This window comes from Bombyx mandarina, chromosome 11 (assembly GCF_030267445.1).
Source record: "Bombyx mandarina strain Sakado chromosome 11, ASM3026744v2".
Taxonomy (NCBI): domain Eukaryota; kingdom Metazoa; phylum Arthropoda; class Insecta; order Lepidoptera; family Bombycidae; genus Bombyx; species Bombyx mandarina.
The window spans coordinates 16,734,184-16,753,573 of NC_143218.1; the positions used below are offsets into that span (position 1 = coordinate 16,734,184).

Consider the following 19,390-nt stretch of genomic DNA (forward strand, 5'->3'; position numbering starts at 1 on the left):
CCAACTTTAAACTGTTTTAAAAGAATGGTGAACGAACATTACTTATCTGCTTAGTGTTGTTTGTTTGTATCATTATTATTTATCATTTCCATACTGTTGATTTATTATATGTTTGTAAGTATGTATATTGGTATATAAATCAAATATAGTTATTTCATATTATATGTAAATGGTATATATCTATTTATTGTATGTATATTATTATATTTTCTATAATAGTGTATTTATTATCAATGGTACACCGAAACATACCTACTATTATTTATATTATCCAGAATATCTCTAAATTAAACGGTTGTCTGGATCGCTTTTAGCGATAAGACCGCCTATTGTACAAATCTATCTGATTTTTTACTGTTTTTGAATGTAAATTGTGTTTTGGTGTGCAATAAAGTGTATTCTCTCTCTCTCTCTCTCTCTCACTCCCTCTCTCTCTCTCTCTCTCCCTCTCTCTCTCTCTCCCTCTCTCTCTCTCTCTCTCTCCCTCTCTCTCTCTCCTTCTCTCTCTCCCTCTCTGTTTCCGCATTCCTGGTGTTATGTGAACCATTTTCTATTAAAACTACTAAATACACGAGTACTTATACCATTGGATGCAAAATAAAAACCAAGCAGCATTGAACAGTTTATTGTATTGTCATAATATTTTATAAAGTACAAAATCGTTATGGCACTTGTTTCTTTAATGACTTAATATTTAATTATAACAATAAGTTAACGTAAAAGTAACAATACTATTTTAATAACTCTTATGGCGTTGTCCACTTGTACGGCTATGTAAATGATTTGTAGACTATTTAATATAAAGGATAATTTAATACACATATTACACAGTATCAAGAGTAAATGATGAATAAACGATACGTCTACATAAAATATATTATTATGCTATAAAGTAACATTAATGATTGCTTACAGTTATAAATTCCTATGTTCCTCAAACTCATACACAGAGTATATTTTTGCCGCCGGTAAGGTAAACATGGCTTCTCATATATGAATGTCCGCATGAGTAGGTACCACCACCACCCTGCCTATTTATGCCGTGAAGCAGTAATGCGTTTCGGTTCGAAGGGTGGGGTAGCCGTTGTAACTAGACCTTAGAACTTATATCTCGAGGTGGGTGGCGCATTTACGTAGTAGTAGTTGTAGATGTCTATGGGCTCCAGTAACCACTTAACACCAGGTGGGCTGTGAGCTCGTCCATCCATCTAGAAAAAAAAAAAAAAAACACCATTATTCTCCTCTATAATAATCAAAATCATGTTTATTTTTGTATAGGTCTGTCAAAACTGTTGATTCACTTTACTAATTTGACAGGACATAATTGAAATTGAAATATAAACTTGAAACTTAAACTAAAAACAACTTACGATGCCATACTATAATACTGTAACCTAATTAATTTTAATAATAAAATAATAATTTATATAATACCAAAAGTATGGAAATTTTAATACAATAATAACGTAATTTATTTAAAAGATAAGAATCGTAACTAACTGTTCTTAATTATAATAATTTAAAAATACATTACAACAAATACAAATACATTATTCGTTATTATCCAAAAAGAGTACAATTGAAAATTTACTAGAAATGCAGTGTATAATACAGACATAGATTTATTTAACTTTAATACATAATTCGCACCTTTAGAATTGAAATGGCTTAATCTAAAGTTCTTATTTTTTTATAAACGCCAAAAATGTAATCGAAGAATTGTCACCTTTTAGTTTTTCGATTACGATACTATAGGGTAAGCGCTTGATTTAAAAGAGACGGAAAGAGTACATTTGTCCTTTTCTAGACTAAAACAGATTGTTTATTTTTTATAAGCTGATTGAATCCATGTTTTTAGGTCGGTCGGTCGTTTAGCTTCAATTCTAAAGGTGCTAAATCAATTGATAAAACCCGTATTATAATTAGGTAATAACTGTAATGGATGCTCATTATCACACTGACACATTCGTTTGACACATCCATCTGTCAGATTGACAGCCGTCCATTTTGTTTCAAATACAGGAAAGGCGGATACGAGAGTTCCGCGTTGCGTGATAAGGTGACACAAACAATTCCCAGAAATAAATGTTGAACTTTCATTTACACAAATTTTTCAACACCACTCATATTTCAAGTTATATTATACTATGGCGCACATCAATCTCACATGTTACATTACGAGTATTAACCACTTAAGAAGTTGAAGTCAGTACACTAAAAACTTTTTACTATGTACCAGCAAACGGTTTTCGGATTCGTTTATCGTACGTAACACGTTTCTTGGGCCAGCGTTTCTTACTGAAAATTTTAAATTTTCAAGAATATACTACGAATTCTTTACACGGCGTTAATTTTTGTATTAGTTGTCAAACCTGTGTTAGCTTTCATCATACCGTAGCTCTGTTATTTGTGCGTCAAAGCATCGATTGTTTAATTATTGAATTACTTTAACGGTTTAAACTTAATTTGTATCTGTGAATGTAGATGTCAAATACGCGGCAACTGACTAATTGGGAAGCTTCCTTAGAGCTTTGAGCGTAAATACGGTAATTTTGTTTGTTAAAATGTTGCTCAATTGTAAAAAAATTCTCATCCGTTAACAAAAATTTTCTATGACCTCCCTTTGCGTACCGCTTCAGTAGTTGTTTCGATTTTACCACCGAAAAGAGAATACTCTTTTAAATGATCAGTTAAGAAATGACCAGTACATCTCTTATAGGCTGCAAGTGCTAAGTCATCTTTTAAAATACGTGACATGGTTCTAGGTGCTATCTTCATCTCCCGAGATAAAATCTTTTGCTTTCGGACAGGATTTCTTCGAATTCTTTCCCTTACTGCTTTGACCACCTTTTTCGTACGAACACTACGTGGACGGCCAGATCTTTTTCTGTCACAAACAGAGGAGGTCTCATTGCACCTATTAATATCCCGGTACACAAACATTTTACTAATACCAAGCGTATGGAGAGTTTTAAAAATTGCATTTGGCTCCATACCTACTTTGTGTAATGCAATCACAGCGATTCGGTTCTCTTTATCACCCCACTCCATTTTAATATCGCAAAATATTGTACAATGTATTGGCGCCATAATGAGAAAACTCAATGAGCAATCATATAAAAATGACAGATTCCAAATTCAAATGTAATATTTTGTTTATTTTTAATTGTAACCGTATTTATGGCCAGACTAAGTATTTATGTAACTATTATAATAGTATTGAGAATCTACTACAGGTAGGAATTAGTATTGTATACCTTTTAGAGCCAAAATCTTGTACATTCTGATTTGTTGGGATATTACATATTGAATAATCGTTACTACAATAGATTAAAAGTTTTCACCTCATGTCGTAGAGTTGCCTTGGCTTGTGTAATTAAACTTGTTTTTGATCATATAATAAATAATATGAAATGTAAATTGAATACGCAATAAGTTATAGTCTAATAAGTAATTTAAAAAAAAAAGCTAAATTTGTTAACTGTTAATTCCAAATTATTACTGACAATTTAATTCACAGGTACACTCTATGCTATTAATAAAATGAGCCAATCTATTATATATTTTTTTTTAAATAAATATTGGCACGACCATAATATACTTCTCTAGTAAAAAAAAGATATCTACAAATACCAAACATTCGTAATTCAATTCAAAAACAATTACTTATTCAACATTTTTCTCTAAGCTTATCCGCTAAATAAAAATGAATACAAACGTATCAAGCATAAGTTCTTCTGTTATGAATGCTTTTAGTTTTAAAACGTCACAACTTCGTGCTTTATTCATGCTATAAAATATAATAAATATCACAGTTCCAAAGAGTAACCAGTCTGAAAATCAGTAAAAGTAAGATGCGTAAGTCGTTTTTAAGATTACGTATTATAACGTTTATCATACAAAAACCAAGAAAAAAATAGAAAAAAGGAAAAAATAAATCATTTTTTTATTCAAAAAATTAAACACCAAAGTTAATTTAAGATTTGATTTACTGGATAATGTACTATCGTAAGTAATATACATAATTAAATAACGCTACATATTAATTGAACAATACACACGTAAAACTTCCATAAATCGTTTACTACATACTCGATATTTACAATTGTTACTCTTTGGAATCGAAAAATCGATATTATTATATTACATTCTACTTTTCATTAATATGTTAAAATTATGTTCTAACTACCAAGCCATCACCGCTGCAAATGCGATTACTACAGCAATTCAACTACAAAGTGATTGTGTTAATTCAACGATCGACGTTATCAACTTACTGATTGTGTCTCGATGCTTGCGACGATAATTCGACGCAAAGGACTATAAGTTTATTATCACAGCTCAATCTGAAATTAATTTAAAATATCCATGCATCAAAAACATTCCTAAAGCCAAAACCTGAATAAAATCTAGCGGAAACTAACATCAACTTTAATCATTCACTAAGTATTACGCGTATTATTATCGTCGTGGCCTAAAGGATAAGACGACCGGTGCATTCGTATGAAGCGATGCACCGGTGTTCGAATCCCGCAGGCGGGTACCAATTTTTCTAATGAAATACGTACTTAACAAATGTTCACGATTGACTTCCACGGTGAAGGAATAACATCGTGTAATAAAAATGAAACCCGCAAAATTATAATTTGCGTAATTACTGGTGGTAGGACCTCTTGGGAGTCCACACGGGTGGGTACCACCGCCCCGCCTATTTCCGCCGTGAAGCAGTGATGCGTTTCGGTTCGAAGGGTGGGGTAGCCGTTGTAACTATACTGAGACCTTAGAACTTATGTCTCGAGGTGGGTGGCGCATTTACGTTGCGGATGTCTATGGGCTCCAGTAACCACTTAACATCAGGTGGGCTGTGAGCTCGTCCACCCATCTAAGCAATAAAAAAAAAAAAAAAAACAAATTGTGCTAAATTTTCAAAACCAAATAATTGCTCAATGGTAGTTTTCACTTAAATATAAACACTAATTTTGAGTTCATATTTAGAAAGCCCGCAATGTACATCAAACCCATCTCCTCGTGTCGCATGAATAACAACCAGTTTATCAGCAAATTTTTATTTGTGATACATTGCGTGGATAGCAAAATACTTTTTAATACTGATTTTTAGTGCTATCGTGTTTTGAATTACCACCATAACTATTAATAATCAACTTCTGTAACGATTCCTATTGGTACTGTAATCTCTACACATCTTTGTGTAGCTTGAGAAAGATCTTAATACGGGGAGAGGAAATTAGCTTTCAGTAGTTTTGTCTGTCAAAAAGCAGTCGAGCCAACGATTTTTGGCTCGAACATTACTATATCACGACGCGTTTGAGATTTGTACATCGTGCATTACGGGCTGCATCGCAGTATTCAGATGACAGATGTCAATTTGACATATGACACGTAAACATATCGTCTATGTCGTAACTGAACACTTTTCCTTTGTCATATCACTCTTGTCAGAGCGGTCGGGTCATCATCCGGCATCATTGCTGCGGGCAGATGCTATGCGCCTCACGAGCAATCGCCACTCATCCCGGTTTGTGGTGAGTCTGGTACACTCATGAAAACAGCCGCCAACTGCCGATTTGGCTTGATTGGTCCATCGCATGGACAACCTTCCACGTGGTTTGGTGCCTTCTATTTTGTTCTGAACGACAAGGCGCTCTATGGAGTCATTTCCTCGCCAAGAGACATGACCAAAAAATGATAGTATGCGCCCATGGACGAGCGCTGAAAGACGCTGCATAATGAACTTAATTCTAGTTAACTGAACACCAAAAGTGCAACAAAGGTAGAGTTCTATTTGTGTTTGTTTATCACACACCTCGTTTTAATAAAAGAAATATTGAAGTTTCAATCTTGAATTAAACTGACTGACTGAAAAGTCAAGGAAATATGACAGAATAAACCTTGATTTATCTCAGTACAATTAAATTATGACTACGATTGCTTAAGCTAGGATTTGGTGCTGTATTGGGAAAACTAGGGCCTTAAGCTTTAAAATGATTTATTTGTAGTTACTTTTAGGTTACTTACAGTCTTTGTTCTAAAAGTTTGTCTAGAGGAGATGCGGTGCCAAACATTTGTTGGCTATCTGAACTCCACTCGTCACAGTATGCTTTAGTTGATCTATTGCCTAGAGTATCAGCACCTATCCACACCATTTTCTTAGGCCTGAAAAACAAACCAACATTATAGTAAAATTAACTCTCGTAAGCTTGTTTTTTTTTGTTACTATGTTAGTTATTCAGGTATCAAAATCATTGGAAATCATCGATATCGAATTTTGGTACATTCATTGAATGTTTGGTAAATAGAAACATTAAGTATACAGTTAAGTAACTAGACATTGGATTGAATACGATAAAGCTTAATATTTATGTGATAAAGTCCCTTGAGTGAAATAGTTCTTTAGCTTTTTTGTCAAAGCTCTGTTTTCATGGGAAACAAAATTGCATTATTGGGTAGGTATATAGCATTGGTTATTGCGAAACTGTTGCCTTCAACCGGTGGTATACACACGTATTTATAGGATCTAATAACCGCTTCAGACAATACGAATCAAGAAGGGTGGACGAGCTCCCGGCCTACCTGGAGCTAAGTGGTTACCGGAGCCCATAGACAACTATAATTTAAATGCCGCCACTCACCTCGGGACATGAGTGTCTATGGTCTCAGTTTTTATAGTAACAAAACATTAAACAGCTCACCATTGTTGATCCACATAGACGTTTCTGTTGTCGAAACTATAGATATTAGCCTTAGACTGCCCGTGCATTGATCTGGCTCCATCAAATATGCTACTCCACGAAGGATAAAGGATTTCCCCCTTTAAATTTGTAACAGGAATGTTACGTTCTGACGGTTTTACTAATGAAATTAGGTCTGTTACCCTGAAAAACAAAGCGATGTTCATTGGAATTGTAATGCATTGAAAATGTCAGGTCATATCTTATTATAGAATACTAGCTGACCCGGAAAACGTTGTGTTGCCTTAAATAGGATTTCTAGGGAAATTCTAGTGTAGAAAAAAAAAACCTCATTCAACCACATAATACCCCATTATAACCAAAAAAAATTTATCAAAAAAAAAAAATTATGTTTAGGGTGGCCAACCCTTATCACTTAGGGTTATGAAGAATAGATAGTAGCCGATTCTCAGACCTACTGAATATACTATTGATACACAAATAAAACCAAAAAAACATGGCTGAAAAATGTAAAGTGAGTAAGACAGGAGACCGGCTTCGTCCTCATCCCTACTACGTGATGTTTGCTGGATGAGTGATGACACCTGGACATAACTGATCGATTGATAGTTGATCAGTAGTCGACCGGCGAGGGCGGGAGATCAAATTGAATTTAAAAAAAAAACATAATTAAAGGAACTTGAAATTATAAACTCTGAATAAGAATTTATCGTACTACAATATAATATTTGATTGCCATTTTACAACCTTATTGCGGATTTGTGCATAGAATAAAAAATAATAAAAATCGGGATGGAAAAATAGGGGTTGATCGTATAAGAGTGAAAATTGAGAGTAATATGAAATTTTTATTTGAAGTCATGACAAAATAAAAATCTTGCCAAAAAAATTAAAGTTCAAGAGTCAGTTCATCAGTCGAAGAGTTAGTCGGTATTGTGTTTAACACACTCAGCCGCATAAATGCACCCATACAACCTTCAAGAACATACAGACAATGTCTTGTGAAGTAGGGTTGCCGATTTTAATTTCGATCCCTAAATTGCGGTTTAAGATAAAGCGCCAAACCTGTTTGAGAGCACAGCAACGAATGTTCCGTTATAGTCGCGCATGGACTGTCTGTGGCACTCGTAGTTGATCGCGCTGTAGCCAACCCTATTTAAGTGGGTCTCCATCCTACCAGAGTAAGGTTCGTTCAGGGCTGCCAAACGTATCTGTGAATCAAAGCGACTTATAAACATGTGAGACTCTTTTTATCAATCTGCTTTTAATCACTTTCACGATTAACAAAAACAATATGACTCATATAATATCGTTTTCTCGCATTAAAACTGTATGATTTCAAAACTTTACTGGTGGTAGGACCTCTTGTGAGTCCGCGTGGGTGGGTACGACCACCCTGCCTATTTCTGCCGTGAAGCAGTAATGCGTTTCGGTTTGAAGGGTGGGGTAGCCGTTGTAACTATACTGAGACCCTTAGAACTTATATCTCAAGGTGGGTGGCGCATTTACGTTGTAGATGTCTATGGGCTCCAGTAACCACTTAACACCAGGTGGGCTGTGAGCTCGTCCACCTATCTAAGCAATAAAAAAAAAGACTTCTTTAATTTGAGTGCAAATTTCCGGCTAATAAGAGAATTAAATAACAAACCACATACTCACATATCTTTTGTCGTTAGGTGACTTTGACGGTTGATTGTATGGTACAAGTCTAGGTGCGCTTCTCGAAGGTTGGTACATCGATCCAATCTAAAGAAAATTAAAATTGGATACTAAATTCATACTGTGAAAATATTCGACAAAAAATATTAAGAACTAGCTGACCCGGCAGACTACGTAGTGCCTCAATCGATAAATAAAAGACCTAGACTTTTCTATAAAATAAATTTAAAACAAACAAAAGGAATCCGGCCGACATCAAAGGAAAAACAAAATTGTTTGTTTTTATATAATTCCGAGCATTTTCATATTTTTTTACCTTTTAAACATTCTCTGGATTTCCACGAATAGTTCAAGACCAAAATTACCCAAATCGGTCCAGCCGTTCTCGAGTTTTAGCGAGACTAGCGAACAGCAATTCATTTTTATATATATATAGATAGATATATCCAACTACGAGCTCACGGGTTCAGCCTGGGATTAATGCTAACATTAGCCCTAATAAGAGCAGTGCTTCGCAGAATCTACCACCGGATCGGAAACGCGACCCATTGAGGAAATCCGGCGAGAAACTCAGTTGGCAACTAAAATACAGAAAGAATAGTAACTTGTATACTCACATTAACATTCTGCCATCCATATTCCACTCTCAACAACAAAATGTTTTCATCCAGAACGTAAGCGAGAGTTCCTATAGGCGTTTTCGATGTTCTCTGAGGCAAATTAGTGAATTTCATATTTTAAAAAGCTCCTTTGCAAAATAATTTCCTGTTTAATTAAAAAAAAAGACGTGTGGTGTCGTGGGACTCCGGATAGGAACGAAGTTTCTTATTAATAATTTTAAATTCTATTCGAAGTATAAAGAGAATAATTATTCGGGTATACATTTTTTATTATGATTTTTTTATTGATAAAAAAACTACTTTATCAACTTTATTTTATTCACAATGATTTATCAAAAATATATAATAATAATATACAAAGAAACAGCTATTTATATGAATAATAATAATAACCGTCATCACGTAGACTATACATTACACACTATGTAGCCATCATACTAAGACTATACATAAATAATAAAAATCTTACGTTACGGACGTTTTTTCCCGGCTAGGATACCCCTCCGCATCGTCCCATAAGGAACTTCGTTCCAAAAAGTGTACTATTGGTTACCTTATTGGTTATATGATATCTACGGGTTATGACCCCTTAGGTCGGATGCTTGAGCGAGAACGTAGGAGATTCATTGCCATTTATATCTATCAGATATAAAATTGTAAATGTAAAAATGTTGTTTACGTGATGAAACTGGGTACCACAGCGTTTTAGCAATTCAAGAAAGGATTCAATCCATTAAAGTCTGACATTCAGAGTATATGTAGTTTAAACAAATGAGTGTATAGAATGTATAGAGTGTATAGATGATTAGAATTAGCAATTGTCTTAATGGAGCGTTGTTGGGTTTTACTAGTAAATTCTAATAAATTTGCCAAATAGTTTACCTTCAACAGACCCTTGTACGTCTTGAAAATAATTGTGTATGATTTAAAGAAGGCTTCATCGTCGTTGCTATCGAAATCAACTAGAAATGAACAAATTTACCAATTGTGGTATTTCCAAGAAAACTATGAACAGATCAAATTAAATCGTATAGATGTTTTAAATACCTGTTTCATCAATATTATTCGATGTCATCGTAAATCCTGGTTCACCTTTCGGACCGATTATAGATGCTCCTGGTTGACCCGCTTCACCGTCTCTCCCAGGTGATCCTGGAGGCCCTGGGGGTCCAGGAGGTCCAGGGATGGGTGGTTGAGGACTCGACTTCTCACAAATTCCTGGAGGGCCAACTGGTCCTATAGGGCCAGGCTTACCGGGACTACCTTCTAGCCCTCGATCCCCCTTTTCACCTTTCAGCTGGAATTTGAAGCTCTTGGAGTAACACACGTTATTATTTTTATTTCCAGATAGAGCTATGAATGTTTTCGGTACCAGCACTACAAGCACTTTAGCGTGGTGCACTGGATGAACAATAATCATTAAAGAGCGACTGGTTAGCGATGTTTCGCGTTCCGACCAGGCAGGCTGGTTCAGGTTAAGCGAGGTATTCCGGAACACCAGCGGCACTGCCTTAACGTCGTCGTCGTCCCGAGACAGCTGACATAGAGTCATCGATTCACTTCGACGACTCCGCCAGCTCGGTGTTCGTAGAATGAGCTGCGATTCTGGTTGCAGTATTGACTGCAAACTTGTTTCAACTTTTATAACCAGTTCAGGATTTTTGCTGAAGTATGGCGCAGCTTTTGAATACTTTTGCCAAGTAACAGTCTTAGCTATAATAAAAAAAACAATGCAATTACCTTTGATACGTCTATTTCCGGGGCTTTATCGCCTTTTTGACCTTTTTCTCCAGTACTTCCTTTTGGTCCTGGAGGTCCTGTAGCACCCTTAAATAATATAGACAGCTGAATAAAAAGTTCAAAATGGTATATGTATATACTTGGATATTCATGATCAGCCTGCGGCAGTCCACTGCTGAACATAGGCCTCCCCCGAAGCTTGCGACTGAACCCAATCTTCGGTTCTACGCATCCAGTCATTGCCAACTGCCTTGCGCAGGTCGTCGCTCCGTCTAGCAGGAGGGCGTCCTACACTACGATTGCCGGTTCGCGGTCTCCATTCCAGAACATGTCTACCCCAACGGTTATCGGTTCTGCGACATATGTGACCAGTCCACTGCCACTTCAGCTTACTAACTCTGCGAGCTATATTGGATATAAGGAATTTTATTTAGATGAAATCGGTAAAGTTTGTAAATATACAAACTAGTGTCAAATAAATTAATATCTTATATCACCAACCTTTAGTAAAGCTATTTCTGAAGCTGGTACTTTTCCAACTGGTCCTGGTGCACCTCTTGCGCCTTTGTATCCTCTAGGGCCCATAGGACCTTGTTTTCCTCGGGGACCTGTAGGTCCTCGAGGCCCCGTGTTTCCAGTTCTACCATCTTTACCGGGTTCCCCTGCTAGACCAGTATTCCCTTGATCACCTTTGCTGCCCTTGAGTTTTAGAATATCTATTAATATTGGTCGAGGAATAAGTGATTTCCAATGATTTTCTTATATCTTTCCATGGCAATTATAATAGCCCTAGTGGCCCTTGCCACTTTTTCGATAACTGATTTTTCTTAAAATTCCCATTACGAATATGAAATATGAATACATTTGAGGCTGTAATTAAAAAAATGCTAGACATTAGATCTCACCTTATCACCCTTGTCGCCGTGTTCCCCTTTGAACCCTCTGAATTTCTCAATGATTGCCGCTTCTAAAAACGAGAACTTATTAATCTTATTGCATTAAATTTATTTAGTGGTAAAGCGTATTCGATTTCTCACGGGCTAACACCATCCTACTTCTACGGCTAAGGCAGTCAAGGCCTTGGCCCCACGTGTGAAGGTTGATTATTAATTTTCATGCTTGTCAATTCCATTAACCAACAGTTGATCTAGTGCATTAAAAAATAAACCGTCTGTCGCTTTACCTAAACCAATTAAGTAGCATATTTTTGTTTATAATTTTATTTTTATAATTCTATCGATACACTAAAAGCCTGGAAATCGCCGTGCTGCATGCTATTTGCAAATATCGACAGTCACTATATTTTAAACTGTTGTGAAATTTTAAAAGTGTGAAAATTTGATAACTGTTTTAAGGTAATCCAAGGATTAAATTTAGGAAGGTCACCGCTGTATATCAATATATTAATATATCACATACTTATTGTTTATTTATGTATTAAAATGATTGTTTTGTATCTTTGTGGTGGCGAATATTGTATAGTTCATTCTTTTGTAGCAATTGTTGAAGTGAATAAATTAATTATTTGATAGTTTTTAGTGTTCAAATAGCTCGTCATGTTTAGATTAACAGAATCCATTTGTTAATTTATTAATCATGTTTTAGTAATCTCAGAATGTATTAAACACAGAAAAGTACTTATTTCTCCTAAATCCCTTTGATATAAAATAATATTTCGAAGAATGAAACATAAGGGAATCAAACAACATTTTTGCACTGAAGTATTCACAAAATCTCTTCTAACAAGATAAAGCAAATAATGTCTTGACCAGTCCCGAAGGACAATGCTCTCAAGCCGGGGATCAAGATCAAAGCCCATACAGCCAATAGTAACGAAAAAATGTTGAGGGCGCAATCTACTTAGCTTATTGCCTCTACGTGACTAAAATGCCATATTTCACATTGAATTTTATTATACGTACTTTAAGAACTGAAATCAAAAATGTTTTACAAACAATGCGATTTTATAACGTGTCTCGAATGAATATAAAGATTAAATTATGTTTAAACTTTTCGCATTCAGCTCTTGCGTGGTGTTTATGTTCATCTCTAAAAATAATTATGATGCTCATTAATCTTACACTCTTTTATTGAGGTTTTATGTTAAAAATGTCCCTAGGGAAATAATTTTATCATCATAAATTAGTCATTAAATATTAGTGCCCGAAATAAAGTACAGCTTTACCAATTGTGTAGTTGAAATTGGTTACTGCAAATATGGGACATTGGTTATTCCAGGATATGGCATAGATAAGAGATCTATATGGCATAGATAAGAGAATTGAAGCTACAATAATGGTAAAGAACCACTCTAATGTAAATGGAATAAAATGTTTTTTGATAACTCAGCCAAAATAACTGTTAATAGGTATTTTGTCAAGAGGCAATGGCACGCAAAAAGTCGTCGCCCTTTGCACTTTCTCGAGGTAATGACCCAGTGCGTTACTTTATTCTTAATTAATTGAAGAAAATAGCGCTGTAAGAAACGACAATTCTGCTGTTACTACATTCATTACTTTAAAACCATTCCGAGTAAATTACTAAGCAATTAACGAAACTAGAAAAAACTATTGAAGGAAAAGCAACAAGGATGCTTCTATTCCAATTTTGGCCCACGTTTCGACATAACAATAAATATGCTATAATATAATAATAATAATAAGCCCATTTTATTTCCAAAAAAAGAAAAAACCTTTCGAATAAAAATTACAAATATAAAACTTATGTTATTGGAACCCCACTTCGGGTATAGACCTCCTCCAGCTCACTACACTCTTCCCTATTCTTGGCTTTGTTTCTCCATTCTTTTCCTGTTGTTGCTATTATATCGTCGATCCGTCTGCTTCTTGGTTGGCCTTTTCTTCTTTTGTCCAGGTCGACTTCAAAACGCTTTAATATATTATAATATAATTCGAAATCGCAAGATATAAGACCTTTAAATACTTACTTGTCGATTCGTCCATTTCTTCGTCCAAAATTGAAGCCAAGCTTGCTGGAAGTCCCGCCAGCCCTGGTGCTCCTTTATCACCTTTATCACCTATAATAGAAGATAAAACGATCAAAATACGTGAAATAAAAGTTCATAAAACAACACATGCGTGAATTTTAACTTGCATTTTCTATAAGCTATAGTTGTAGACACCTAAAAAAATAATGGTACGCAGCGGCTTAGCTCTGCCCCTGGCATTGCTGACGTTTATGAGCGATGGTAACCACTTGCCATCAGGTGGGCCGTATGCTCGTCTGCCTACAAAAGCATACAAAAAATACAATTCAACATACGAGTACAAATTGCCTTATAACAAATGTGATAAAACACCATTCAATGAAGATTTGTTGAACAAATGGGTTACAAGAGAATCAGCAAAAAACAACTGGGTAAAAAAAACAACTGGGTTAAAAAAACAATTTACCTGTTCTCCCGTCTACTCCGTGGTTTCCATGCATACCAGGTCTACCATCTACTCCTGCTTCACCTTTATCACCCTTTTTTCCTTTCTCACCCATTTCACCCATGATACCCTAAAGGAAGTTCCGAGATTGTTATGATTTTCTTTTAAATATGGCCCTTCAATTTTTAATGGATTGAGAGACGATTAATAAGCCTTTATTAAAAAAATGCATTAGAAAACCAATTGCAAAATGAAATTGAACGGGTTTTTAATAATTTCACAAAGCATTATTATAAATTTAAAAGCAATGTTACCCGATAATGCCGTCAATGATAAACTATTTTTTACGTAAATTTAACATTAAATGAAAAGCGTACATGCATTAATTACGTTTCCGTGTGTATTCTATTTTTTATTTATTTATCACAGCATAAGGTGTACCCGGCCTACTAGTGTGGGACTGAATACAATGTATCAATCTTGTATTTACAAGCAAGATGCAAGCATAGTTTCAGCAATCCGTGGCACCAGTTCTTACATACGAATTGATGAGAGAGCCAAAAAAAAATACACGTGGATGTTGGTATTACTATTTTTGCCTAAGTAATACATTATTAAAATAAAATGTTACTAATACAAAAGTAGTTTGTTTTTGAGGTATTAATATTATACGCGAATAAATTTATTATAAACTAGCGACCCGCCCTCGCTTCGCTTCGGAAACATTAAATTTTATTATTGATAGCTGAGTCCCGCGATGTTACCCACGGTTATTATCGTACCGCGGGAGAAGTAGCGGGGCGAAGCCAGTTTAAAAAAAGTAGCCTAAGTTACTCCTTATATTATCAGCTATCTATCAATGAAAGTCTCGTCAAAATCAGTCCAGGCGTTCCAGAGGTTAGCCGGAACAAACAGACAGATAAACTAACAGACAGACAGACAAAAATTGTAAAAAATGTTATTTTGTTGTTAGTACCGTATATATTATATATTCATATGCATTTAGTAAAAAGCGGTTATTTCAATATTACAAACAGACACTCCAATTTTATTTATATGTACGTATAAGAATAATTATGTTTACTTGCATAGTCAATAAGATAATTATAGACATGATGTTCAAGTATTTTTAAACAATACACACTACATTTCCTACTAATTTACTCGCGTACTAATTTACTAGGTCGAAGAGCTGATGAGAAAGTAACAGCAATAATCCAATAGTTAAATTCAAATCCATATCTTTGGAGGTTACAGTAAAAAAATTAACTGAAGATGTTGATGATTTCAGATTGGCAACGGTAGCTTGTTTTTGCTAAAGAGTGATTATACATCCTCAAATAGTCATAGTACCATAAATGTTTTGGGACGTTAGCTACATGTTACGGAGCCATCTATATAATTGTAGGTTATAGATTAGTTATATTAGAGAGCGTTGTATGGTTTGATTCTTCAAAAACTGAAGGCTATTATTATTGTTAATCTTTAATAATACGAATGTTTTTGGTTTACGGCGAAAAACCCTTATTGTTTACTGCTATTAATAAAACGTGACTAACTTCTTCTCCTTTTGCACCTTGTTGTCCAATTTCTCCTTTGTCACCTTTTGATCCGGTTTCACCTTTTGGCCCGGGATACCCTGGTAAGCCAGGTGAGCCTTGCTCACCTTTAGGCCCAGGTATCCGAATTTGTCGAGTCTTCTTTTCTTCCTCTGTCTCCTGTTACATGTCGTAATGTTCAATGTGTGTGTGATTAGCATTTTTAAAATGTCAATTACCTTTTTTATATATATATTTTTTGGCGTTCGACTATATGAATACAGAACAAGTGTTTTTTGTCGTAGGATGAAAATGTACATGCCGATATTTACAATGAAACAAAATTGTGTTCCACAATGTGCTACCTGCGTTATCAAGATATTTTGCTAAATTTATGTATTATTTATGATAGTTTATATCTCATGTGTATTTATTTATCTGAATGTGTGAATGTTGAGTTGGTAAATAATTAAATTATGCGAGAGAAGTATAACTTCTCATGTGTGTACTTAAGTAACTACAAACGGGTATTTCATATACATTACTGACGTAAATAGGCGACTAGATTGTTAGTAAAACTCACGATTGGTACGGAATACTTTTTGACTGAGAATTTAATGGGAACAATATAAAATAATCCTAGCTTACCATGAATCCAGGACCGGGTGGGCCAGGTGGGCCTCTTAGACCAGGTTCTCCATCACGACCGGGAGCTCCGTCTTTTCCTGGTGGTCCTGACTCCCCAGGCTTTCCGTCTCGTCCAGGTACACCATCGTGACCTGGCTCCCCTACTCTGCCGTCTAGGCCAGGTTTCCCCGCAGGACCTTCAGGGCCTTTCTCCCCCTAAGCGAGGATTTTTTCAAAGAACTTACGAAGATACAAAAACTCAAACTAAGAACATATTCCTCTTTCTTTCTATTTCATTTAGTTATTATATTGTAGGTTTCTCAGTAGTTTTTTTATGTTTTCGTTTAGCGATTAACTTTGTGTTGAAGCTTTTCAGCAATAAGTTTACCTTTGAAATTTAGATAATTTAGTGAAAATTCATGAAACAAAATCTTTTTCTCAGAAATATCATGTAATGTATTTAATATGCCTGAATTGGTAACAATTATGAAGAATATGACAGTATATTGTATAGAAATGAATATAATGTATAGAAATGAGCTTACATGAAGACCGGGAAGTCCAGGCTCGCCCCTGAGACCAGCTTCACCGGGAGGTCCTCTCATTTCAGGCATTGTTTCCAAAAGAGTCGATACCAAATTAGGCGAGCACTCACACTCCTGAAAATGTACAAATTGGTGCCAAACTATGCGTTAATTGCTTGTTTTTTTTTTCTATCAATGCTGATAGCCTTGAGAGGCTATTGTATTCAGTTTTGTATTTATATCTTTTAGAACTATCAATTCATAAAAAAAAATTATTAATTTATATTTATACTTATGGATAAGATATGTAGCTATTTATTTTTGGCTAGTTTAAGTTAATGAGAAATCAGCCAAAGGGTTGATTTCTTCGATTCGATAAAGATCGAACTTTATTAACTATGTAGGCACTTAACATAACTAACTACTAAAAAAACCCAATAACATACGAAAAGACGGCCGAAATCAGGGCCGACCTGGTTTTAAATAATTACCGGACCCCATAGGCATGTAGAAGGTAAATGCCGCCATCCAGTTTGGGACATGATTTCTAAGGCCTCAGTTTTTACACTACAACGGCTGCCCCACTCTTTAAACCGAAACGTAATACCCCTTCACAGCAGAAATAGACAGGGTGGTTGTACCTACTCGTGCGGATTCACAAGACACCTTAGCACCAGTTATTACTCAAATTATAATTTTGCGTGTTTGATTTTTATTACACGATGTTATTCCTTCACCGTCGAATCGTGAACAAATATTCACAATTGACTTTCACGTTGTTGAAGTATGTACTTCATTAGAATAATTGGTACCTGCCCACGAGATTCGAACACTGTTGCGCTCACTGAGTTTCTCGCCGGATCTTGTCAGTGGGTCGCGATACCGATCCGGTAGTAGATACAGGAAGCACTGCTCTTGTTAGGGCTAGTGTTAGCAATTCAGGTTGAGTCCGTGAGCTTTCCTACCGATCCGCATTAAGTTGGAATAGCTCCTTAACCTTCCAATGATAAAGTAGAAAAAAAAAACAAAAAAAACTGTTGTATCGCTTGACGACTACACCAGGCGTGATATCCTTTGGGTCATGACGACTTATAAATTATATTATCTGTTCTATCAGTAATATAGTGTCTACGAACCCCTTTCGGTCCTCGCTTTCCTACGGGGCCAGGGGGTCCAAGCGGCCCAACAGGTCCTTGTGATCCTTCTGGACCGATGACGGAATTTCCAGGCTCTCCCTGAAATAAAGTACATTCAATCAAACTGTCACTAATGGAGGATACAAATATATTAATTCCAGTAACAATATTAAGGGCATAAAAAAGAATTCGTATTTATACATATATTTTGAAAATATTATTAAAAATAGGATCTCTCAACTCGAACAACCGATTGACTGATGGGAAAAATCAAGAACCTTTACCTTTTTATTACCTTAGTTACCTTTTTTTCGTGTGAATTTGTTTAGTATCCTAAAAATAGATGCGCAATACATCAACCATGAAACCATGAATAATTGATGTGAAATTATTATTAGATTGAACTCACTTTGAGACCTTGGTGTCCTTTTTGTCCTTTTTCACCCTTCTCACCTTTGTCACCTTTCTCACCTTTCTCCGCTGTAATTTCAAGAAAGATACGCCATAGTAATTTCGACTTACAAATTAATAGGATATAAACTGCTTACATTTTTGAGAGAATAAAAACGAACCGAGAGAATAGAAACCTTCAATTTGAATTGAACAACAAGATTTTGATGCATGGTTTTACCATTATAATCCGGAAACGATAAAATAGTCCATAATTTGTAGGAGATCGTCACCTCCAATTCCGAAGATATTTAACGCGGTTCCATCGACCAATAAGATGATGGGCTGTTTTATAATTATGGAGCCATTATGAGGGGGATTTTGTACTAAGGATAAATAACAAAGTTGCATGAAGGAATACGCAAGCAACGACGTGGCAAACTCGCTAAAGTTGTTTTGTTTTACAAAGCTATCGCCCAAGCGCACAAGTCCAGAGTTGGAATGGCTGCCATTCAAGAAACTGTCTTTGAATTGATGGAACATTCTTCATATTTATCGGAATTAGCATCTTTTTTTTTATGGCTTAGATGGGTGGACGTGCTCATAGCCCACCTGGTGTTAAGTGGTTACTGGAGCCCATGGACATCTACAACGTAAATGCGCCACCCACCTTGAGATATAAGTTCTAAGATCTCAATACAGTTACAACGGCTGCCCCACCCTTCAAACCGAAACGCATTACTGCTTCACGGCAAAAATAGGCAGGGCAGTGGTACCTACCCGCGCGGACTCACAAGAGGTCCTACCACCAGTAAATCTAGTGATTTCTACCTATTTCAGCGGTTAAAGGAACATCTTAGGGGCCTAAATTTGAAAATGATGGCGCAGTAGACGCCGCGTTTCACGGCACGACACTTTTTTGGGATCAGAAAGAATTCCTTTAAAAGAGAATTTTAGCTTTACAAAAGAGATACAAAGTATATAGATTTGGAAGGTTGGCGAAAAATAAAATAAGATAACATTTAATACGTAACTTAAAATGAATGCGTCGAAA

At 35.6% G+C, this 19,390-nt stretch overlaps 1 protein-coding gene across 3 annotated transcripts in view; it reads right to left on the reverse strand.

The window, feature by feature from the left end:
* Positions 1-609: 609 nt before the first annotated feature.
* The window catches only part of LOC114243325 (uncharacterized), a 90,506-nt gene continuing 71,725 nt past the window's right edge, over positions 610-19,390 (reverse strand). Inside the window, exons 7-25 of one of the 3 annotated variants that reach the window (XM_089731101.1) lie at positions 18,356-18,426; positions 17,947-18,045; positions 16,832-16,945; positions 16,308-16,502; positions 15,681-15,839; positions 14,143-14,251; positions 13,677-13,766; positions 11,635-11,696; positions 11,231-11,428; positions 10,730-10,816; positions 10,037-10,286; positions 9,872-9,951; positions 8,987-9,079; positions 8,370-8,456; positions 7,776-7,921; positions 6,711-6,893; positions 6,037-6,174; positions 4,278-4,346; positions 610-1,208 (exon numbers count right to left, since the gene is read on the reverse strand). In XM_089731101.1, coding sequence (XP_089587227.1) covers positions 1,154-1,208; positions 4,278-4,346; positions 6,037-6,174; positions 6,711-6,893; positions 7,776-7,921; positions 8,370-8,456; positions 8,987-9,079; positions 9,872-9,951; positions 10,037-10,286; positions 10,730-10,816; positions 11,231-11,428; positions 11,635-11,696; positions 13,677-13,766; positions 14,143-14,251; positions 15,681-15,839; positions 16,308-16,502; positions 16,832-16,945; positions 17,947-18,045; positions 18,356-18,426 — 2,285 coding nt within the window. In that variant the 3' untranslated portion in view covers positions 610-1,153. The other 2 variants (XM_028174780.2, XM_089731102.1) reach the window with 2 other exon arrangements.